Source organism: Meriones unguiculatus, chromosome 5 (genome assembly GCF_030254825.1).
Source record: "Meriones unguiculatus strain TT.TT164.6M chromosome 5, Bangor_MerUng_6.1, whole genome shotgun sequence".
Taxonomy (NCBI): domain Eukaryota; kingdom Metazoa; phylum Chordata; class Mammalia; order Rodentia; family Muridae; genus Meriones; species Meriones unguiculatus.
In genome coordinates this window covers 95,822,356-95,847,496 of record NC_083353.1, presented here as the reverse complement: position 1 = coordinate 95,847,496, position 25,141 = coordinate 95,822,356, and the positions used below count along the sequence as shown (strand labels likewise).

Genomic DNA, 25,141 nt, shown 5'->3' with positions numbered 1-25,141 from the left:
CAAGCTCATCAGAGGTGGCATTTGTAACTGAAAATTTGGTGTACTTTTGTCTGCCAAAGCGGACTTCAGCAGTTTAGATACAAGAGTATCCTTCCCCAGCACACTGGCTTCTGGTTGTAGTAAAAATTTTTTTGCAAGGGAGGAGCAGCCCTGCTAGGCCACAAAGGAGGACTTTGCAGCCATTCCTGAAGATACCTGATAAAACAGGGTCAGATGAAAGGGGAGGAGGACCTCCCCTATCAGGGGACTTGGAAAGGGGCAGGGAGGAGATGAGGGAGGGAGGGTGGAATTGGGAGGGAATGAGGAAGTGGAGTGGGATACAGCTGGGATACAGAGTTAATAAAATGTAAATAATAATAATAATAATACAATAAAAAACATTAAAAATTCTTTTCTCCAGGAACTAAGACCCACTAGGTAATGAGCATCAAAATTAACAGCTTGTATCTCATTTTCTTCTTATGACTTTCCAGGGGATCGTATTAATTGCAAAGACAGAGACTTCCAGTGACTTGGTAGTGAGGCCGTTTACAGATATCCACTATTTTAAATTTGGGCCTAGTCCTCCTGATCATATGTAGCCTATAGGCAGCTCAGTCTCCATGTGTGTTCCCTAGTAAAAGGGGCAGAGGCTGTCTCTGACATGGACTCTGCTGCCCACTCTTTGATCACCTCCCCCTGGTGGAGTTGCCTTTCCAGACCACAGAGGAGGAAGATGGAGGTGGTCTATAGCTCCTCTTTTCTAAGTAATACGGGAGAGGAATAGGGGAAAAAAAAGAGGGAGTGGAACAGACTGAAGGAGATGAGGGAGGGGGTTACAATTGGGATGTAAAATGAATAAATTATAAAAAATATATTTAAATTTTAAAAAGAATCCAAATGTGTGTCCTAAGGTACACGAATGTATGAAAAATAGAAAATTCATGGAGTTAATAGTATTTTCTTAATTAATTAATTTATTTAATCCCTTTACAGCCTGATCACAACTCCTTCCTCCTCATCTCCAAGACTAAACCTCACACACCCCCTCCCCCATTTCCCTCTCTCCTTCTCCTCAGAGAGGAGGAATTCCCCCTCCCCAAGGACACCAACACTTATTATATTGTTATATTGTATTAAGTCAAGCATTTGTTTTACAGCAAGGAAAAGATTACTACAGTTTCCTGAAAAGTCCTACATAGAAAAAATAAACAAAACAAGCAAATGGAGCAATAGAAAGAAGTGGAAATGAGAATAACAAATGTCCCCATTTCATTAAAGTTGCCTGGGAATTTTACTAAATGGAGCACTAGATGACAGACACCTGGTTAGTGTAAAATTCTAGTCACAGAAAAAAAAATAAAATAAAAGTGCAGGACAAGCAAATGACACTTCTACCCTTCCAAAAATTTTATGAAAAATGAGATGAACTGATAAAATTTTCTTATTCTTCATTTCATGTACTAGTCCAGCAGTTGTAATACAACACAGCAAAACAAAAACTGACAGTCTTGTACCCCCGTGAGTGAATATCCCCCTGAACTCACTAGCATTTCCTTTTCTTTTGGTAAAAGCTCCACATATGAAAAGTTAAGTGATCCAGAGGTGCATTGATTAAAGGCATCATTAGCTTTCATTATTTTGTATAAACTAGCACAGTCTACAGACATGAAACTTAAATATATACAAAACCGTGTAATGTAAGGACAAAGCGGACTTCTGGGAAGAGTGAAGACAACTTAGATTGATAGGTAATTTAAGTGGTAAGTTCCCTTAGAGTCAATAGCATAGTGAGGTACTCAATGTCAATACACAAAGTGACAAAAACCATCTGTGCCAGGCTGATTAAAACCCTAAATATTCTGTCTCTAGTAATATTTGCCTTGGATTTATGCAGTATATTAATCATACTTTACATAACAAATCTCATCCTCTGAAGAATCTCAGAACTCAACAGCTGTCACTGGGGAAATCAAAGTATAGTGATTTGGTAATTTTCCCACATCAGGTATGACAAATTTGAGTTGTACTAGTCAGGGTTTAATCAAGACCTTGGAGTCACTCTAAATGATTTCTACTAAGGGGTTTGCTTTTCAAAAACTTTAAAAAATGATAAGGAGGGACAAAATTAAGAGAGAAAGGGTGGTTGTGATTTCATCTGTAAGCCCTCTCCGTCCCTGGACATACAAATATCGTAACTTGCAAAACGTGGAAAAGAAGCAAGTCCAAACACCTTTCAAAAAAGGAACATTGCTGCCTTTGAAGCTAGTAATGAGCCTGAGGTCACTGCTGGTCAGCTTCTTCAGCAGTTTGTTAAAAGACCGGTATAAGGAGAAGGCTGAAGGTGTTCATCTGAAGTTTTGTTTCACCTGATCTTGTGTATGGCATTTATAGACTGATGCTACCTATAGCGTAGGGATCAGACATACACTCCCTCCACGGTCACTATCAACATTGAACAAAACAGAAAGAAAAACAAGAAGATTAAATTCTAACCAGATCAAGCTTGTCAATGTAATGAATAGCCCTTGTGATTTCTGAATGCAGATTTCTCCCTGCTTTTCAGTTTTCCACAGAAAATAAGCACAAGTGTAAAGTGACAATTTGCTGGCTAAGTGCTTAGCATGTCAGCTTTTAACTAAAAGTCTGGGCACAGGGGTCTTTTCTGAAACTGATACTCCAGCTTAGGACCACTCATGTAGATGTCCTGGAACCCCTGCACAGAGGTAGCCTATGGCAGTTCAGTATCCAAGTGGGCTCCATAGTAAGGGGACAGGGACTGTCTCTGACATGAACTGATTGGTCTACTCTTTGATCACCTCCCCTTGAGGAGGGAGCAGCCTTACCAGGCCACAGAAGAAGACAATGCAGACCCTCCTGATGAGACCTGACGGACTAGGATCAGAGGGAAGGGGAGGAGGACCTTCCTTTTCAGTGGACTGGGGGAGGGACATGGGTAGAGAAGAGTGAGGGTGGGATTGGGAGGGGAGGAGGGAGGAAGGTACAGGGGGGATACAAAGTGAATAAACTGTAATTAATGAAAATAATAAATGAACATCGGTACAAAGTCCCAATTTATTTCTAATATCAGAGATCAGACCTCTACTCTTGCCTGATGCATCTAAAACAAAAATGGGGAACTGTAGAGAGCTGCGTAATGCCACGCCTTAAAGATGGAGCTGGTTTCCGCCTTTCACCTTCCCGATGGTGAGTGCTCTCTATCACAAACAACTCCACATTTGGCTAAGGCCTAGGATCTGGCTTGCTTCCATGTATGTGGACCTATCTACATTGCCCACGTGGCACGCTGAGGTTGGCTACCCAGAGACTATTTAAGCTGTGGGCTGGCTTTCCCCAGGGTCAGATGATTGTTCAAGGTTCCTGAATAAACTGCATTGAAAAAAAAAAAGTGAAAAAAAAATGTACATTAGGCTTGGAGGGGGTAGAAGAACCCCAGTGTTCATGGCTGAAAGCTGTGCTTGGTTTCCTTGCAAATTTGAAAAAAAATTTCTTCAGTTAATCAGAACTAAAGATCTTTTTACTTGATCTTATGCAGTGGTCTTAATAATATAGGTAATTCATTAGCTACCAGTAAAAAAAAAAAAAAAAATGTTGTGGGGTTGGAACATTTTCATGCATTAATTTACCAAGCTCCTTGAACAATGAGATTTGAAGACAGATAGAGCAGGATATAGTACATTCTCAGCCATAGAGTGATCTGATTAGCACAGCTCTCACAAGTTGCATTGGCAACTTGTGACTGTACACATCAATGTCTATTGATGAGTATTTCAGAAATAACAAATGGGAAATATTTAATGAGAGAAGAGCACCTCATTTTCAAGCCAGTCTTCCAAAGCTGTGTAAACTTTGATTATAATTACTTTCTGAAATTCCTATGTGAGCAAATATGGGGGAAACACAGTCACACACACACACACACACACACACACACACCAATAGATCCTACCCTTTCTGACACATAAAACACTTTCTGTTTTTTCCAGGTTCTGTGTGGAGAACCCATTACTGAACTCACCAGAATGTTTCTGGATAGTTTTATTCCACACTGAAATGCTGTTTTGAGTTCTCTGTGTACCAAATCTGTTCTACTGTGAGCTCCTGGCAAAGTGAGCAAAAAACACCTGTTTTTAAGTGGGAGCATCAGGAAGTGCAGGTTTGGTTTATTTAATTACATGATAGGAAATAACCCCTTCATCTGCTTTTTTTCTGTAATCTTTTATGTGCACATATAGATGACTTTTTTTTGAGTCAACACTGTTATCCTTTTTCCTAAATTTAGCCCTAATTTTGTAGTGTAAACAATTTATTAAAATCTATTAAAAGAAAGAAGTGGAGAATATCATCTGCTAGAAGAAAACTTATGTATATGTGTTGTGCACGTGTCCTGGACTCTTAACTATTCTGTATCTAATAGCATTTGCCTAAGATTTATTCAGCATAATAATCATACCTTATATACTTAAGTGTATTTGTGCTTGTGCATGCCTGTAAATGCATAATTATCCCCGAGGTCAACATGGTCTGGTTTACAATTCTTTTTTTTTTCCACACTTTTTTATTTTTATTTTTTATAGTAATTACAGGTTATTTATTTGTATCCCAGCTGTAGCCCCCTCCCTTATTCCCTCCCTCATCTCCTCCCTGCCCCTCTGGGTTTCCAATTCTGTAGCTGACTTTATGCATAATCTTTGTGGATAGCAGTGTGTGGGCATTCCTGCAAAGGTCCATTAGGAAACATGGCCTGGGGCATCTTCCTCTGAAGTGACAAGGGAAGTAGTTGGGCCGGCAGAGACTTTACATTTACATTTACATTTACTGGTGACTTTACATTGGGCAGTCTTCCCAGAGATGAACAGCCAATTGCAGGTTCTGAGACGGTGTGGAGAAAACTGACTGGATGCCCAATGCTATATAACGTCTTCTTTTATGAATAAACGTGTCTGCATCCACTTGACCTTGGATTGCATTCACCAGACTCTCAGTGTCTGTGGAGTTACTCTGTGCCTCTCACCTAGTTGGCCTGGAACCCCTGTACTCAACCAAGGGATGGGCCCTTGGGAAAAGGACCAACATCTGGAGCCCAGTATGGCCTTGGCCCCCTGTCTGGTTTCTAGGTTGCTTGTCGGTGAGCATGCAGCTCCCTGTCTGTGTGTTTCTTGGCTGACCATGGGTGAGTGTGCAGCCTCCCCTGTCTGTGTATTTCTAGGCTGCTTGTGGGTGACTTTATACATGATCTTTTCAGATAGCACTGTATATGTCAATAAACAAAGTGTGTCCAAAAATAGAGGCTAAAATGAAAATGTGCCTAATTAAAGTAGCCTTCAATATATATATATATATATATATATATATATATATATATATATATAAAACTCTCAAAAATTGTGCACACTTTGGTGATTATGCACATAAATATGTATGTTTATTATCAAACTTACTTATATTTATATAAGAAATATGAAGTATATAACAAAAAATAAAATGCATAATACTCTATCATAGATCCCACAGATCATTTAGTCCTTGTGGAGAGCTCATAGTGAATATTGAAAATCAGAGCCCATATCTAGTAGTAATTGAATCATGATTTGATGACTGAGTTGCATCCCACACTATTTCTACGTCCAAATTTTTGAATAATTTGAACCATTTCCTTGCCTTGCAATATTTATGTTGCTATACTGAAAACTCTTTAATCAAGAGCACTAATGTCATGATGGGACAATTTATGTTATGTAAGCACTTACCAAGGATAACTACCAACTAACAACATACCTGGAGGAATTAGGAAAAATGTACAATAATGCATAATGATACAGTTTTTCTCACAGAAATAGCCTTAAGCTTTAAATAGTAAACATTGTAAAACACTTCAGAAGTAGTGACTTTTGTATACTCCTGAGCATTTTATTTTAATAACAGAGTTTCTATACTAACATATGAAAACATTAGTTATAGTAAACAGCTAACTTAGAAAATTCTTGGAAAGTACACTAGCTTTAAGATGACTCCATAATAGAAAAAATTATTTCTATAATTTTCAACTGGACATGGATAAACATGGAGATTACATAAAAATTGGAGGTCACTGTCAGTTTTTGTATGGAAATATAACAGACTTTCAGTGGCCATGGTATATATGCTATGTGGAATTATAGCCATATCAGCAACATACAACCTCAGAAACTCAATCACCTTCATTTGGAGAGTTCACAGTGAGTTCAACATTGTTCATAGCTGAAAAGAGTTTGTTGATTCCTTGTCAGTTTTACCTAAGACATAATGTTTGTTCATTATTGTTTGTTTATTTATGCATATTTTGTTGTACTAGTGATTGATTCTAAGGTATTGTTCATGTTAGGCGAACACTGAGCTATACTTCAGGTATTTTTCCTTTTTATTTTGAAACAAGGTCTCACCAAATTTCAGACTCTGGCCTTGAACTCTGGATGTTACATGTTTCTGACAATGAGTATATATTTGAGAAATGTGGCCAGGCTCTAATAAAAAAGCAACAAAATGACAAAACTCATTATTTTGGCATCAGAGAATAGGGAGTGAGCAGAACCCTGTAGTGTCTAGGAGGATTTTTTTTTCTTTATTTATTTTTTAATTAATTTATTTTTTTTTAGAGTGAGCATACACTTGACTTGACTGTGAATGGTTAGATTGGAAGTAAATAGGAAGAGATGGATCTGAAGGGAAACAACAGTGGAGGAGGAGAAAAAGTGTTGAGAATGTTCAGGGGACCCATTCTGATTTGATTGAAGGAAACAGCATATAGAGTGAAGAAATCAGGGTTCCTGACACATGAGAAACTGGATTACGAGAAGGAGTTCCAGCATTTGCTGAAGAAAATTTTATTTGAAAGCTTGAATAGACAGTATGAATTTCATAGAAAATGAGATTGGTAAAGATCTTTACATAGAGTAATGGCCAAATCAGGTGTGTGTTAGGAAGGTCTGTCTGTACAGGAATCAACATCAACAAACTATTTCTTGGAAAGAATATCGAGGAAACCCTAAAATAATAGAGAACTACCAGAAGGCTACAGCAGAATACTCAGGAAGAAGTAATAGGATTTCACTGGACTGATTACACAAGGCCCATAAGGAAAATAAATTAATACATCTAAAGATGAAATACAGGCTCTTGTCATTGCTCTTGGTAACACTCCAGAACTTGATGGTAAGGCCCTCATTGCTGAAGACACCACATACTTGAATCATAGATCATTGTGCTCACCTGGAAGCTTCCGTCCTACTAGCTAGGTGTTATAGTTCTGTATGGTACTATGCTACTCCTTTGAATAAAAATAACAGTTCTACCCAGGTTTGAACTCTGTCAGCCACAGTAATAACAAGCCTGATGTGACATGCCCACTGGTTCAACAGTTGCACAAGTGGTTTGGCAGTAACAAACATTTTTCTAACTGTGTCTAAAGTTTATTCTGTGAGATATAACTTAAATGTGTGACTAGGTATTTGATAGACTGTAGTGGAGATTCTAATATTATCATTCTCAGAAATGGACACAGTATTAAATTGCTACCTAAGTTATTATCTTTATACCTGTAGATTAGTACTTCCCCCAAACCTGATCAGAGAAGCTTCTTTTTACAGTAAAGGGTGATTAAAACAGAGACCAACAACTGGTTAATATACACAGGAGATGATAATATGGTGTGCTCAACTCTGAACAGCATAGCTACTTCAAAACATTATCTCTAAGGAGCAGAAATTATCACACAGGAAGAGGAAGACAGAAAGACCATAGGTACAACAGGCATTGGGCATTTGCAGTAACTAATACACAGTATTTGCCAAACATAACAGTTATATTTTGCAGATGGGAACTCATAGAGCAGTATCTGAATGAACAAGATCATCAAGCCAGCCCAAATCTCAACAAACATCTGGAGGTAGGGTTTCAAGAAATATGACCATGAGCTGAGGACCTCTTGGCAAATGGTGGCTGCTCGGGAAATGGGGCTCAGTTTTCTTCAGGATAAATCCCCTGTGAGGCTACCCATGCTCCAACAGACAGTCCCATATCTATGCACACTCAGTAGACTCAGTGGGATTTTATATACATAAAGCACATGGCATTAGGAATAAATAGTAGGAGAAGGTATGGAAGAATTTGAAAAAGATTTAGAGGGATGGATTTGCTCAAAATTTGTTATATTCATACATGAATTCTCGAGCAGTAAAAGTTTGAAATCAATCAAATGCTGAAGATGAAGTACAGCCTGAAGGTTATAAATATTCTAAGAACTTTGCTGCAACACTTATAGATTGCTGCTACCCTCAAATGCTAATATACAATTGACTATGTTTTAAATGTGATACTTTTTAAACCAACTGAAAATTTTGCCTGTCTAGATCCTCTGGGAGAGAAGGAAATGCTCTAAACTGCTGAACCATCACTCCAGCCCCCAAATTATGATTTTAAAAATTAAAATAAAAACAGCCTGATGCCAACTTTTGTATTATTATTAAATTATTTATGTTAAGATATGGATTATCGTAATATACTGAACTCATTAAAGGGGCATAAGAATATTAAATTACCACTAAGAAGTCTTAGAGAGTTAATTTGCTATGTCAGTCATTTATATATTTATTTAAATACATACGTTGGTTGTCACATACTGTACTATGAAAGAGAGATGCCATAACAAGTATTTCTGACAATATTTTTAATTGCAAAGAGTTTATATTATTATAGATATAAATAAAAAATTGGAAAACTAACAGCATGTATAAGTAAGTTAATTCCAAGTATTGTGACATTTACTGAAATTGAGTCTAAAATAAACTGGACTCCAGTTAAAATAGATATGGGCTACATGTGTTTAGTTCTAAAGGAAGGTATGTGGATATGATAGATCTGAGATGGGTATAACAGAAGCAACCAGTTACAGAAAGATCTAGAGTATTCCAGATAATTGAATATCAAGTACAAAACTCAGCATAGGAAAGCCTTGATCATTTCTGAGCATGATATAAATTTTATATTATAAAAGTTTAAGCTCAGTTTATTGTATATGCAAAGGGATGATCAAGAATGTTTTCAAATGACAGAAGTATGCAAAATAAAAGCTGATCACTGATCTTTTGGATGTCCTAAACTTTTATTTTAAGTATTTAAAAGTTTGGGTAGGGCGAAGAATTCGTTATTGCTACTTTGAATATCAATGTGATGTCTAAGTACTAGTTTATAAGTACCATTAAAATGAATATGTCATATGATTTAGTGGTTGTCTTGCATGTATAGCATACTGAGGTCAATTATTAGCACTACAAAGCAACAACCAAACAGTTGTGTTAATAAGTTCTGGCTTCCTGTTGTCCCTTCACTTGTCAGGAAGAAAAAGGGGATCATATATTGAATGTCATTCTTGGCTACACAGGGAGTCTGAGTCCAGCATGGGATTAAACATTATAACATGTTTAAAAAATTAGAAATAGAGAAGAGAGGCCTAATACAGGAAAGAGGAAGTGGAGGGGAGTACTTGATTCAATCTTCTGTTAAGAGCCATGTTTTTTGGCATGTCAGCCTCCACACCAGCTATTCCCTTTTAATGCTGACTAAACAGAAATGCCTTTTCTCTATAACTATCAGTCTTGAGAAACAATTTCATTCAGGGTTTTGGAATCAATTACTTGGGAAGGAGGTTTGATAACCTTACCACCGCCTTATCAGTGGCCATTGCATAAAAATTGTGTTTCAGCATTCTACTTTGAGTCAGCTCTATCAAAAAATGCAAAGATGTCACTTGCCTGAGAAGTATTTCCTAATGTTTTGTTCCTGGAGGTGCTATTATGCTAATAATAAATCTGAACAGACCATAGGCAGAGTGTTTGTGATTTACTCAACATTCATCACACCTGGACCCAAATGAATATCCATTATGTGTTTCTAGGATCCTTGAGTTAAAGCAGGTTCATTACACCTGCCAATTTCCATAGATTTGTTGTGTGAAATATAGTCTTCTGTGAAGAAATCTTGGTCATAGTGAACATTTTCATTCTTTTGGCTTTCTGTCACAGGTAGCTCATTTACTTTGACTCTCAATTCAAAACAAGGCTCATTTGAAATAGAATAAGATGCAAGGCATCATAAATACTTCCTAATGAACTTTCCCAGATGTTGCTAACACTGAGTATGTAGGAGTTTTATTTCCTGCCAAATTCTTTCAGGTTAACACATTTATAAAAATGTAAGCCGTATAAAAATGTTGATGACATTTGATATTTTATTTATTGATATCAGTCCTAAAATAACTTAATTAAAAATCAATTCCTTTGGCAGAAATTTTGAAATAAAGTAAATATATTTGTATGTAAACATTAGCAAGAAAGAAATCCTTCTGCTTTAATATAGGTTATTTCTCAAAAGTAATTAATACAGTTGCAAACAACATCTTATTTAGCCTTGAAGACATAATTTGAACCTTTTTACAATGCTAGATCAGGCCTTTAATTCTACTCAACTACTAAATCTATCTCCATGCCCAGGTTCTTGAATTGCCAGCCTGTTACTTCAAGGCAAAGTCTATGATTCAAAAGCCAGTACTTCCTTAGGTCTAACAAGATGGTGCAAGAGAGAGAGGGGGAGGAAGAGAGAGAGAGAGAGAAAGAGAGAGAGAGAGAGAGAGAGAGAGAGGAGAGAGAGAGAGAGAGAGAGAGAGAGAGAGAGAGAGAGAGAGAATGTGCATACATGGAAGATGAAGGTCAACCTCAAGGGCTGTTCTTCAGGTATTTTACAATTATTTCAAGAGATGGGGTATGGCTTTCTCCACTTTCTCAGCATTGGCATGACAAAGCATCATAAATAGCATTTTAAAAATGGATTCGAGGAATCAGATGTGCATCTTCACACTTTCACAAAAAAACAGCTTTACTGACAGAGCAAACTCACCAGTCCTCATTTTGTACTTACAGTATTTTTACAAAAACACTCGAAACATAGCAAAGCAAACAAAAATTACACACAAATGGACAATTCTTGATTATAATCTAAGTGAATTATTAAAGGTTACATTGAATAACCAACCAATATTTGCCTGGATTTAAGGCTCACTCCATGACATGGAACCTTTGCCTGGCACTACTTGGGTGGTCAAGAACTTGACACTGGAGAGGCCAGTGACCTAGGAGAACACTAAATTCTACTGCTCTGCAATATAATGACTCCTAACAACATTCTACTGGAGTCATAAATTGGTGGCCTTTACTGCCACCATCACAGAAGATTCTTTCTGCAGTGTATAGGAACAGAGAGAGAGAGAGACAGAACCACAGCTAGATAATGTGCAGAGACTGAGAGACATTGGAATATGCAGTACTAAATAAGATGTATCCGTTAAATCCCTCACTTTGGGGCTCAAAAAACCCTGGAAATAGGAGGCTGAAAGTTCATAAGATCCAGAAGGGATAAAGAACACCAAGGAAACAAGGCCTTTGATTTACAGCAGAACTGCATGGGTATGCAAAAGATGGCTTCCCAGCAATGAGAGGCAAAGTGGACAGAAGGCCTATCCCTAAACAAAAAACTATCACCAGTTGTTATTCCCTCCCAAATGAAAACATAAGTGTCTCCAACACATCTCTCTAGATATTCAAATAACTCTTAAGGATGGGCACCATAAACAGCAGTAGATGGCCAATGCAAAGCCAATTCAGTGCCATTTTTTCAGAGCTTCTTTTTATTTTCAACATAATATTTTTATTGATGATTTGGGAATTTCACAATGTGTACCTCAATCCTCACTTCCCAGCCCTCTAAGGTCTACCTCCCCTGCCCTTTTGGCCTGTGTGTACACACATACACACACACACACACAAATGAGTTTATTTTTGTTGCCTATATGCTCACTGCAGCACAGTCCAGCGAGTATATGGGACAGTGGCTAGTTCCTTAAAGCAAATCTGGTTCTTCTGGACTGGCTCCCTCAGGAGAGGACAACAATAGTAGAGAGCTACATCTCAGCATCCTTATTAGAATTTTAAGACTTCTCTTTGATGACTTTCTGAGTAGGCTGTTAGGGGTTTTCTTTTTTGGGGAGGGATAGAGCTTGTCACAGAAGCCTTCTGTGCCTCTCATTCTCAAATGTGTGTCTTCAGTCATCATCAATACCACTGCAAAAGTGGCTTCCTTTCCCTTAAGAGTCAGAGGGAGCACAGATCATGGTCTTCCGCACGGTTTCTGGTGATAGCACAGACATGGACATTCACATTATCTCTGCTGTCAGTATGACCACATATCTCAGTATGGATTCTGTTGTCATTACACACCATGGACATTACAAGGTTCAAGTCTCTTATACATTTGCTTTTCCAGCAACAACTTACAATGTTTCTGTTTAGTTCTGTCTTATATAGAGTTGACACAGTCACACTGTTAGTGTTGATATATTAAAAAGTAAGAAGAAGAAATAAAGATAGAGAAGGAACAAGGAAAATCAGAGGAGAAGAAAGAGTGAGAAGAGAGAAAGGAAGGGGAAAGTGAGAAAGGGGGAAGGGAGAAGGAGAATTTGAGTAATGATCAATAATAATTTTGCTCAACTTAATTAAGGCTTCAAAACACATTTTCACATCTTACATAATACAGCTTCAGGGAAGAAAGTACCAAGATATCTGAGGAACACTTTTAACCCTTCAACAACTATTAACAAAATAATTTAAGATTCTTTTTTACTTTTTAAAATTTTAATTTTTAATAATTACACTTTATTCACTTTGTATCCCCCCTGTAGCTCCCTCCCTCCTCCCCTCCTAATCCTACCCTCCCTCCCCCTTCTCCACGCATGCCCCTCCCTAAGTGCGCTGATAGAGGAGGGCTTCCTCTCCTTCCTTCTGATCCCAGTCTATCAGGTCTCATCAGGAGTGGCTATATTGTCTTCCTCTGTGGCCTGGTAAGGCTGCTCTCTCCTCAGGGGGAGGTGATCAAAGAGCAGGCCAGTCAGTTCATGTCAGAGGCAGTCCATGTTCCCATTACTATGGAACCCACTTGGACACTGAACTTCAATGGGCTACATCTGTGCAGGGGTTCTAGGTTATCTCCATGTCTGGTCCTTGTTTGCAGTATCAGTCTCAGGAAAGACCCCTATGCTCAGATTTTTGTTTTTGTTTTTTTGTTCTCCTTGTGGAGTTTGTGACCTCTCTAGATCTTACTGTTTCCCACTTATTTCATAAGATTCCCTGCATTCTGCCCAAAGTTTGGCCATAAGTTTCAGCATCTCTTTGATACCCTGCAGGGTAGAGCCTATCTGAGGCCCTCTGTGGCAGGCTCCTGACCTGTTCCCTGTTTTCTCTTTCTTCTATTGTCTTTATTTATCAATTGTGTTCTCAATTAAATTGGCATTGTTGTTTTCCTAATATAAAAAATACTAAAGCAAAACAAATACATTTTTAAGTGATCAAATGAAAAACCTGTTTTAGGATTAATGTTGTTTGGTTAATCATACTATGAGTCATTGCAAAGACCCTGGGTCTAGTATCTGTGGTATCTGTGAGAAAAACCTGTAAAGTACATTAAACAACAGAAAACACAAAAGTAAACAACCACAGTTTATGTTTTAAATTGTGATATAAAGGAATTAAAAATACATACATTTTAGTGGATTATAACAGTGAAAATAGGAAGGGAAACAGACAATTGTGAAGAACTTGCCTGATCTAAGGCTCAGGGGTCCTGCAGAGACTAATATTACAACAAAGGACCATGCATGCAGAGGACCTAGACCCCCTGCTCAGAGGAAGTCCATAAGCTGCTTAGTGTCCGAGTGGGTTCCTACTAAGGGGAACAGGTGGTGTCTCTGACATGAACTCAGTGGCTGGCTCTTTGATTAACTCCTCTTTGAGGGGTGGGAGGTGCAGCCTTGCCAGGCCACAGAGGAAGATGATGCAGACAGCTTTGGTGAGATCTTACAGGCCAGGATCAGATGGAAGGGGGAAGTCCTCCTCTGTCGGGCCTAGGGGAAGGTCATGGAGGGGAGGGGAGAGAGACACTGGTTGGGACTGGGAGGAGATGAGGGAAAGGGATGCAGCAGGGATACAAAGTGAATAAATTGTAATAAATAAATAGATAGATAGAATGATAGATAATCTGAAGAAAAAGAACGAATACAAAAGAAATAATGGAAGAGAGCAATCTCTAATCTATTATAGTTTACACATGTAGTGAACACCATGAAATTTCAAACAAAACAAGCAGATTTAAAGCAAGGCTCTCTGGTGTAAAGCAATATCATCATCTTTACCTCTAGGGCAATGCTTATCCCAGATTATCATATTTAAATGGCCATGGTTTAAAAGATATGGATCCAATCTGTTTTTTCATGATGAAGCTGTGCACCAAGGATATATGATTGTTTCTCCCTTAGGATAAGGCAAAAGGACATGTTGAATCACATCCAAATTGTATAAATAGAAGTTAATAGAAGAGACAGAGTATTTCTCATATTTGATATGTGTTCTGAGAACAATGGTTTTATTTTAATTTAACACAAAAGATCTTTTAGAGAGCCTATGCTAATTCAATAGACACATTTAAAGGGCAAAATGTTAATGTAGAATTTTGACAGGAAGCTAAAATTTAAAGAAGGCATAGAGTTCTTTGAACCTGGGTAATTTGGGGGTCCCTTAATGACTTTTCTCTCTCCTTTTAATATATGAAAGAACACATTATTATTTAACTTTGATTCTTCTCACAGAGAAGTAGAAGTGACATAAGACAAAACAATGTGATAACTCTGGATAAATATGACTGTGATGCCAGGAGATGTTGGATTTGCTAATTATGGGAATACCTTTGTAAGGCTTCTGTCTTTTTAGGTTCATCTGCCCATATTTTAGCACTAATAGCTTTTCATATCTTGGAACAGCTAGTAAATAGATTGGTTGTATTTGTAATTTTGGCGTTATTATTGAATTGTTACAAATTTGTAAGACATAAAAACAGTTATCATTACACAGGTAGGGGAACTCAGAATCAGTGAGAAGGTGGCCGAGGCCTTCTCTGATAGCCCAGTTACCTAGTCAGTGCCACAGATGTGAGATAATATAGGCAGGTAAGCTTGACAATTAAGGCTAGAATTTCCTGCAGGATTGGGCTGAGAGATAATTCAAATGTTAAGAGTACCTTGTACTCTTGTGGAGGACTGGGTTCAGTTCCCCACACCTAAGGGGTGGCTTGCAGCTCTACTCCAGTTCCAGGGTATGAGACACCCTCTTTCGGGAGCCTCAGGTACCAGAAAGGCAAAACACTCACACATAAAAGAAAACTAAACTCCACTTAAACAACAACAACACAATCAGCTGCTCTGAACGGATTGTGGTAAGTATTTCCCAGCCACTATTGTTACCATTATTCTTCCTGGACCCTTTAAGTGCATTTAAAGCTCCTTATCGATAGTTGAAGCTAATTCTAGACCTTTAAAGTTAGGCTATTTGAGTAACCTGTGGTCATCAGAAGAATGCCACAGAACTGACTCTATTCAGACTCCGAGCTCTGGTATCATGGGACTGTGGCCTTGAGATTTTTATTTTGAGACCCCAAGAAGCCACCATGTGAAAACTCTGATTCACAAGGAGATGAAAGACCACGTGGACCAAAGGCAAATGAGCATAGCTCATTCGGCTGAGCCTGTCCTCCAGTAGTTATGTTTCAGATGAGTCTAGTTTACCGTAGATTCAGTGCATCAGGGTCAAGTCCAAAGCACAGGCCTGTGAAGCATGTCCTAAACTGAATTCCACAGAATCTTTAGGCCAGCCATTCGCTATTTGATATTCCTGGTGATGTACAGCCTTTGATTTAAGGCAATCTGTTACTAAGAGAAGTTTATCTAATAAACGTATATTATTGCCATTAAGATTGAGTGGATAAACATACCTGTCATCCTTTTTTGGTTATTGAGGAAGTAGAAAAAAAAGAATTCCAAGATTGTTTTTCAGTCTTGAAAGAACATTTTACAGCATTTTTCGTTTCTGATATATGACTACTTCACTCTAAATAAATTCACTAAAAATGAATTCATAAATGATAAATCCCTTAAACATAGTTTACTAAATATCCTATTTGAAAACTCATAAATTTAACAGCAATGTTTCAAAAGTTATTTTACGTATTTTTTAAGAATTGAACTTTCTCTTTGAAGTAATGCTTACCCTCACAACTTTATCACTTGGTCATTCAAATAACACATGCCTTGTGCGTTTTCAAAGTTGTTTCATCTCAGAGAAGATATACAGTGGTAATATATTTATCAATCTAAATTCATAATAATAGAACACTTTACCTGCACAAGAGTTTATGAGTGGCAGCAGAATTACCAGTTTCCATAGCAACCTCATCTCCACGTTCTAAGGTCAAAATTTTCTCCCATGCAATCAGCAGGAAAGAGGACTGTATCTTCTATTCAGTATGTTAGCAATCTATCTAAAGGAAATAAAATAGACAAACATGAGTAACGTAATGTGTATTCCACATATTAAGCATTGACTAAATTTATTTTTAAAATATTATCAAAATAAAACAACATAAATGACTTATTTTGCTGAGTTTCACATATTTCAGTTCACGTTTTATTAATTAGAATAGTACTCAATTTAATGCATAACACATGAATTAAATTTTCTATTAATTGGATTGTAAGTTTGTAATTCTCACTTTAAATGTTTATTTTCCAACACACACACACACACACACACATACACAAATGTAAGTTTCACAGAAATCATAGATTTTCTAAATGTTCTATAAGATTATTGAGGACATATTCATTATGAATTATTACCTTTCCTGATGTTAATAGAAAAAAACCAATATTATTACAAAATTTCTTTAAGAAATCAATTGCCAGCAGTATTATTTTGCTGATAGAAGATGTGTTTTCCCCAAGGGATTATAACATAATTGTCGCTAATTTATTTTGACATTTTAGCTCTTCCAGGATAAATGAAACCAAGAAAAGGAACTAGCATGCCCTTTACTAAACAAAAACAATCTAATAATAGTTTATTACACTGATAAACTCATAAAAATTAGAATAACCTTAGGATAAGCTCACCTATATTGTTTTGATGAAACTATTGAGTGCTATATTCAAGCTCAAATAACTGACGAAGGTTTTTGGATGTTATATATGAAACTGATGAATAACAAAGTTTGAACAATTTCCTGATATTTTAAATTTCAAAAGACTTACATTTATTTCTGCATCTATTTATTTCAAAATAGATATAAATCAATAGATAAAAAGAACCAAAATATAAATGCTGATGGAAACTGTGATTATATTTCACTTTATAAAAATAAACCATAACCCTCGACAGAGTGCAGGGAATCATATGAAAAAAGGGGAGTTAGTATGATATGGAAAGGATAGGAGCTCTACAAGGACCAAATATATCCAGGCACAGGGTCTTTTCTGAGACTGACACTCAATCAAGGACCATCTATGGATATAACCTAGAACTTCTGCTGGGATGTGGCCCGTGGTAGCTCAGTAACCAAATAGTTTTCCAAAGTAAGGGGAACAAGGATTATTTCTAACAGGATCTCAAGAGCAGGCTCTTTGACCTCCGCCCCCAGGGGAGGAGCAGTCCTGTTAGGCCACAGAGGAGGACTTTGCAGCCAGCCCTGAAGATACCTGATAAAACAGCAAGATTAGAGTCTCACAACAGTGTGATGCAGCCATGATCATTCAGGCCTTTACAGCCATTGAAGCAGGACATTCTCCCCAAGCATGGTTGGATACCATAAAAAGCTAAAATGATACACTCAGGATGCGAGGCTAAGCACTGCACTCAGGGTCAGCAGCTTTGCACCCAGAGAAGAGCATGTCTGGTTGCATGCCGGTTGATGCCCCAGGTCCCGCCTCTGAGAAAAAGGTATCAGACGGGTCTGATGCCCTTTGGGTGATGACACCTAAATGAACATCGGTACAAAGTCCCAATTTATTTCTAATATTAGAGATCAGACCTCTACTCTTGCCTGATGCGTCTAAAACAAAAAGGGGGAACTGTAGAGAGCTGCGGAATGCTGTGCCTTAAAGATGGAGCTGGTTTCCGCCTTCCACCTTCCCGATGGTGAGTGCTCTCTGTCATGAACAATTCCACATTTGGCTAAGGCTGAGGATCTGGCTTGCTTCCATGTATGTGGACCTATCTGCATTGCCCACGTGGCATGCCTGGGTTGGCTACCCAGAGGCTATTTAAGCTGTGGGCTGGCTTTCCCCGGGGTCCGAGGATTGTTCAAGGTTCCTGAATAAACTGCATTGAAAAAAAAAAAAAGAAAGAAAGAAAGGGAAGGAGGTCCTCCCCCATCAGTGGACTTGAAAAGGGGCAGGGAGGAGACCAGGGAGGGAGTGTGGGGTTGGGGAGGGAATGAGGGAGCGGAATACAGCAGGGACACAGAGTTAACAAAATGTAACTAAAAAGAAAAATAAAATTAAAAAAAAAAACAAAAAAACAACATAAACACAGACAGAAACAAGCATTGGTCAGTTCGATAAACAGCACTGAGTTGATAATTCTGATAATAAACTCACAAGTGCTCTGACAGGCTTTCTACTTCTTTCCCTGTTACATATTAAAATATGCATTTACAAATTTAAGTGTGAATATCTTGATTTAAGACATTGTATAAATACCAACAAAGCAAACCAAAACAAAAGCCCAAACAACAACCTCAGATGGGCTTGGAGAAATGGCTGAGCAATTGAGAGTGCTGAGTACTCTCCCAAATGGCCTGACTTGAGCTGAGTCCAATCGCCAGCTCCTACATGGAAACTCACAGCCTCAATACCACAGTCCAAGGAAATCTGATGCCCTGCCTTCTTCTGGCCTCTATACTATATGGAGACTAACTGAAGGTTTTGCACAGATATATTTTCAGGTAAAACCCCATATTGCTTATGCAGGTGAAATTAAGAATGGAACACAAAACTTAATAAAAATATATCAAAAGCAAACCCAAATAAAAAAACCGAACATAAATAGAAGGAAAATCGCAAGGAACATTCTTAGTAAGAGTAAAGATCATCAATCCTGAGATACAGAATGTAATTCCAGCAGCATCCATGAGCCTCACAGCTAGAGTGGACCTAGGAGGTGCTTGTAAGAATGGCAGGGAAGAGCTAGGTCTCAGGGGAGAAAGAGGCCAGGGCTTACGCAAAAGGTAACAAGGCCAATTCACAGGCCGAGTTTGCAAAGACCTGAACAATGCTCAGCACAATCTTCAAAAGAACGATGGTATAAGAAAAGCGAAATAAATGCTCAAATATATAAGACCTGCAGGTTTTCTTTTTCAATATTTGGTCAATATGTAATTTAAATCACTACTATCACAGAAAATAAAATAATAGGAAGAGTAAATGCCATGATTGTGCAAATTAATTAAATTTTACTCTTATAAGCCCCAAAGGACAGTTTTTAAATTTACAGTAGCAGTTTTAAAGATAAAGAAAAATTTACCTTTTTATAAACCTTGCTCCTCAACGCATTTTCCACCCACTAGAATATTAACATCTTATTTTAATAGAAAGCAAAGATTTTATCCTATTTTAACAGTTTTGTAAAACTTTGATTCATTCTCCATCACACTTCAAAATTCATAGGAATAATATTCAAAATCATATAAATTGGGAATCTCTCGCTTCCAGCTGATTTATTTACAAAACATGCCCATGATAACAATCTGTTCTCTAATCACTATACATGCACTGTCTAGTAACTGTAAAGATATTGTTTGACATACATAGAATTCTTTTTCCGGCTCTGTATACTTCTTAAAATCTCCACATCAGCAACATAACCATATTTCTCTTTTCCCTGCGTAATATCTGTGTACTCAAATGTCACGACAGAATTATTAATAGTACTTCTTTCTCCCAAAAGTCACAGTTTACAAGATAAATTATATGGTCCACTTATTTCATGTATATTCATTATTTCTTCTCCCAGACTCTCTTGTCCCCCTCTCATGATTAAAGCTCTGTGGATGTCTCTAGAGAAGCACAACTTATGCTTGCCCACTTTATAGAGTTGTAGCAGCATTGTCTCTGCCTCTTAGCACCAGGAATCCATTTCTTTTGCTGCAGTAGTTTTTTTTTTTTTTTAAAGGGAAACACACACACTTTAACCTTGAAATCAGTAACAGTCAAAGGCAAAGCATAATATTTCCATCATTAATACTTAATCCCTTGGTCTCATATAAAATGCTACCTCTCAGGTGTTACCATGCATGACCCAGTCAGAAGTTGCAGCTGAAAACTCATAGTTTTCCATTTCAGGAACTTCTGCTAACACCATGCAATGTTCATTTCCCTCATTAGTCTTGAAGCGTGTTATAAAAGATGAAACTCAACTGTCAGAACCAGCCCCCCAAAAGATTAACACCCTGAAACAGCTCCTTCCTTTCTCAATACACAAGGCTTCTATGACGCTGGCAGAATCTAGACTCTGCTGTTTATTACTTAACCATGTTGCCTCCCATTGTTCCAGCTTCCTGTTGTTGTTGTTTTTTTTATTTTTTGTTATAAATAATCTTGCATTTGCTAATGTGAGAAACATATTTGCCTTTCCTGTTTCTAACATTGTAGAAATTTCTCCTTCCATCCAAAGAACCTATGAAACAGCCAACCGTGCTCTGTCTCATAGAAATCTAAAATGCCGGAGTCACTAAAACTCATTATTTTGCCAAATCTTGTTGGTTATGTATGCCGTCTACTGCTACTACATCTCACTATTGTCCTTACTTTTCATCTTCAAAGACTCTAGAGCAGTCTGCTCTAGTGTATCACCGTGTGCTTACCAATGGCCTCATGATATAGGGAAAGTTTGCATGCTTTACCTTAAAGGTAATCACTATGGATACTACCTCCACACAAAGCTGTATGAGCGAGTCAGAGAGAAAGCATAGTTACTGCTGAGAATGTGCTAGGTGTGTAACTGGCAGTTGAATAGTTTAACAGCTGGTAAAAGGGCTGAAGCAGAAATCAGGACATTTAGATCCCACTAATGTCTTGCTTAACACTAGAACATTTGTGCTTCGTTTATAATCATGGACACCAAAAATTGAAGAATTTGACATGGAAATCACCTTTAAACTTCTATCTCTTTTACAGTTGTTTGATTCATATTCAGTGCATAATTTCATAGCAAAGGCTGCCCTTTCCCATCTGATTGCTTATCAGCATATGGTAATGAGGGCAAAGCCCAAAAGACATTTTTATTTGCTATGGCTGTAAGAAGTCAGATGAAGTACTTATGCATCTTTTGCCTTTTGTGAAAGTTAAGTTTTGTAAAAGTTAAGGCTGTTCAGGGATCAGAAAATTGTTCTGGCTCAATAAGAACTCTCTGGATAGCATAAGTCTGGTATTTATTTACTCACAGAAACTAGGGTGGAAATATTCACAGTATCAAATGAATGCTGGTCAGCGGCCTGAAACGAAATCGCATGTTCCTAGGACCTTAAGATTACTTAAGGTCAAAGGGGCAAAGAAAGAAAGGCTACAAAACAAACTTAACTTAAAACAGCTTCTAAAGTTTTAAAAAGTTTAATAAACGTGTCACCAGCATCCTATTTCAGGTGGGGGTTATAGGCCATGCGATATTTTAAATGGTATTTTGGATCAAACCAGTAGGTGCCTTGGTTCATAACCTGACTGCTAGGGTTATTGTTCTATTATTACAAGATGAACTTTGTGGCCCCTACACAATGTGTGTTCACTTTTTCTCTCATGGAATTTCTCAATGTCAGTTTTTCAATGTTTCAAACACTTAAGAAAAGACTATGTATAGGTCTACAATCCATTTCTTATAATTAAAAAAGATTCTGACAGTTCTAATATACATGTAATTTTGGTGGCAAATCTTTCTCAAAACAACATGCAGTAGATTGGACCTTTTTAACTATCCAACTTATTATGGAAATTTAAGACTTCCTTATAAGACAAAAACATTGGTCAATGATGGTATTTTGTATACTGCACATATAATTGGTATCAAATATACATTTATGCAGTGCATAAATTTGGATGCATATTTGTGTATGTGTGTAATATACATTTGTACTATTTTACCTTCCTGGAGGTTATAATGATTGTTAAAGTAACATTGTCTAAAATCACTGAAGAGACAAAACTCTGGACAAGTCTGTGAAGAATTAAGATTAGGTTATTTGAGGTAGGAAGATCTATCCTAAATATCAGTGTGTATTAATTCTTGGGCTGAGATCTTAGACTGCATCAAAAGGAGAAAATTAGCAAAGACTCAGAATTCCTCTCTCTGCTACATGAGTCACTGACACATGTGATGATCAGTGACTAAGGAATACCTAGCCATGATTGGTCCCTTGATGGATTATACCTTAAGATGTGAACCAAAATAAACCTTTCTATCCCTAAGTTACTTTTGTCTGGTATTTTGTCAAAGCAACATGTAAATTACTTAACACATGTTTAGCTAAGCACTAACACAGGTCAACAACTGGTAAACTGCTGAACAAATTGAGACTACTTGAACCTACTGTGCTTATTTATTTATGCATGGTCTATGTCAACAGAAGCAGAGGGGAAGAGTAGCCCATATGGCCTGCAAAGCTAACAATATTTACTCTCTGACCTTTTATGGCTTTGCAGCTTGCAGAAATTTCTTTGCAGATGTCTGGACTAACACAATCTAAACTGCGCAGTACCTTAAGCAGGGAAGAGCTCACTCAATACAAAGATTATGGAACTGCATTTACCTAACTTTATATAAAAAAATCTCAAGGACAATACCATAGGTAAAGTAGAAATAAAACCTGGGTCCTACATGTTCAGCAACTTCAGACAGGAATCCTGCCTTTATATGACCTCTTCTAGCCATGCATTATAAACCTGCCTCTGATCCCCAAAGTTATAAGAGTGAATAATTAGGAAATTGTTTTAATAACAGGAAGATACCCAGTGCAAATTTTACTTTACTCAGAGAATCCTAAAAGCTTCTTTAGGTGGCTCAGGATAGTTATTCTTTGTTGTTATTGTTGTTGCTGTTTAATTTTAGTATTTATTTATTTATGTATTTATTTATTTATTAGAATAAACTATTGATCCTTTGGCTCTAAATTTCAACAATCAGTCCCTGAATAGTCTGTAAACCAGGAATAAATATGAACATTAGATATTGACTTGACATAAGGAGTTAGATAATCAAGCGATACTATTACCACCATTAAAATTGGTATACCAGTCAGGCATGGAAGACAATAAGAGTTATCATAATCAGAGAGAGAGAGAGTATCATTCTTTATTTTTTACAAGAGGGGTTTTCTTGCTTTCTGTTTTCTCAGAGAACTAGTGATTTTTGCTTGACCAATATGCCAGGATGCGCTTGTATATTCAGTTTGAAATAAGCCTTTGAAAGGAGTTCTTAAACTATTGTTAGTACTTGATTACTATATTTAGCAAGGAATGGTGAATTCCAAAGATAGCCTAGAATACTTTATTTTATGATGGGCTGACATGGTAGAGATAAAAGAAAAATTTCAACTCTCTTAATATAATGCTATTTAATTTGTCCAGGTAGATTTAGATAACAACAACTGTGTGATAGCGAATAATGTGATTTAATGTATATGGAAATCTTCAAGTCAGTTAAAATATACTTTTTTCCTTACTCAGTTGCGCTATCTGAAATATTTTTTTGCCACAGTGACAGTAGAAAACAAAACAAAACAGAACAGGAACTCCCCCTAAATAGTGTTGGTTATTGCTCTCCCTAAATTTAAGGCAATACTTTGGCAAAAAGAGGGCTATTTTTTTTTTCAAAACATTAACCAACCTCTCTCTCCAAACAGGATTATTTGTACCCTTTTGGCTTGTCAAGAAACCACTGTTGCAAAAGGATGTCCACAAAGGGACTTTATTCTTTCTCTATCTAGAGAAACAATGTTTGACATTAATGAATTTCCTAGAAGAGATAAAAATCCATTTTCAGCTGGTATGTTCATCATCAGAACAAATGTGCTCAGTGCTAAATGCCCTTTTGTTTTAATTGACTGTATCAAATAAATTAAAAATCCCATTTTACAACAGTATTTCAAGTTTGGCATTCATGATGCTATTTACTACCAACCTAAATCAAAAATAAATTTAAGTGAAACATTTATGATTTGAAAAAATATCTGGTTTTGACTGGGAAGCCTTACATACCTTTAAGTGAGGAAAAGTAACAAGATAAATAATGCTATCATGTTCTTTGTTTTCAAAATATAACCTATCATTTATAATAATTGTTATGCCTAGTTCTCAAAATAGGCAACCATATTAAATGAATGATTAAGAAATAGCTATAATGCAACATGTTTAATATAGTCATAGATAATGACTTCCTTTTGGGAAGGAATGATTACATGTTAAGCTCTTAACAGTTTAAAATAAATGCAAATGCATTTGTTGCAGAAGTAGAATCATCTCTACATTTTATTTTATATTTGTTTTTCAAGGACTTTTTGTTTTATCTTGTTTTGTTTTTCTTTGTTGCTGAGACAAGGGTCTTGCTATATAGCACATAGTTGCTTTGAACTCATAATCCCTCTGCTTCAGCTTTACAAATGTTGAACTGAATCCTAGTTTATTTTGTCTGTTTTCAAATCAGAGAGACAATGCTAGAGTACTAACTCAGTCATCAATACAGTCTCTCTCAAGCTCAGAGTGGTTCCTAGAGGCCATGGATTCTCGCTGAAAGAGGCCAATGTGAATAAATTGGCATTGGGACTACAGAAAAAAATCCATCCTTCCAATGATTTTTTTTAATTGTTTCTTGGGCTTGATTTATTAAAAATTGTTGATTTTTTACACTTGTTATGTGTAGTATCTATAGATTCCTTTTTTTTTTTCAATGCAGTTTATTCAGGAACCTTGAACAATCATCTGACCCTGGGTAAAGCCAGCCCACTTTAAATAGCCTCTGGGTAGCCAACCTCAGCATGCCACGTGGGCAATGCAGATAGGTCCACATACATGGAAGCAAGCCAGATCCTCAGCCTTAGCCAAATGTGGAGTTGTTTGTGACAGAGAGCACTCACCATCAGGAAGGTGGAAGGCGGAAACCAGCTCCATCTTTCAGGCAATGAATTTTAAACC

At 37.1% G+C, this 25,141-nt stretch overlaps 1 protein-coding gene across 4 annotated transcripts in view; it reads right to left on the bottom strand.

The window, feature by feature from the left end:
* LOC110553555 (contactin-6) overlaps positions 1-25,141 on the bottom strand; it is a 365,089-nt gene that overhangs the window by 280,019 nt on the left and 59,929 nt on the right. For all 4 annotated transcript variants that reach the window (XM_060383868.1, XM_060383867.1, XM_060383866.1 and 1 more), the window contains one exon: positions 16,310-16,449. In XM_060383868.1, coding sequence (XP_060239851.1) covers positions 16,310-16,364 — 55 coding nt within the window. In that variant the 5' untranslated portion in view covers positions 16,365-16,449. The remainder of the gene's footprint in view (positions 1-16,309; positions 16,450-25,141) is intronic.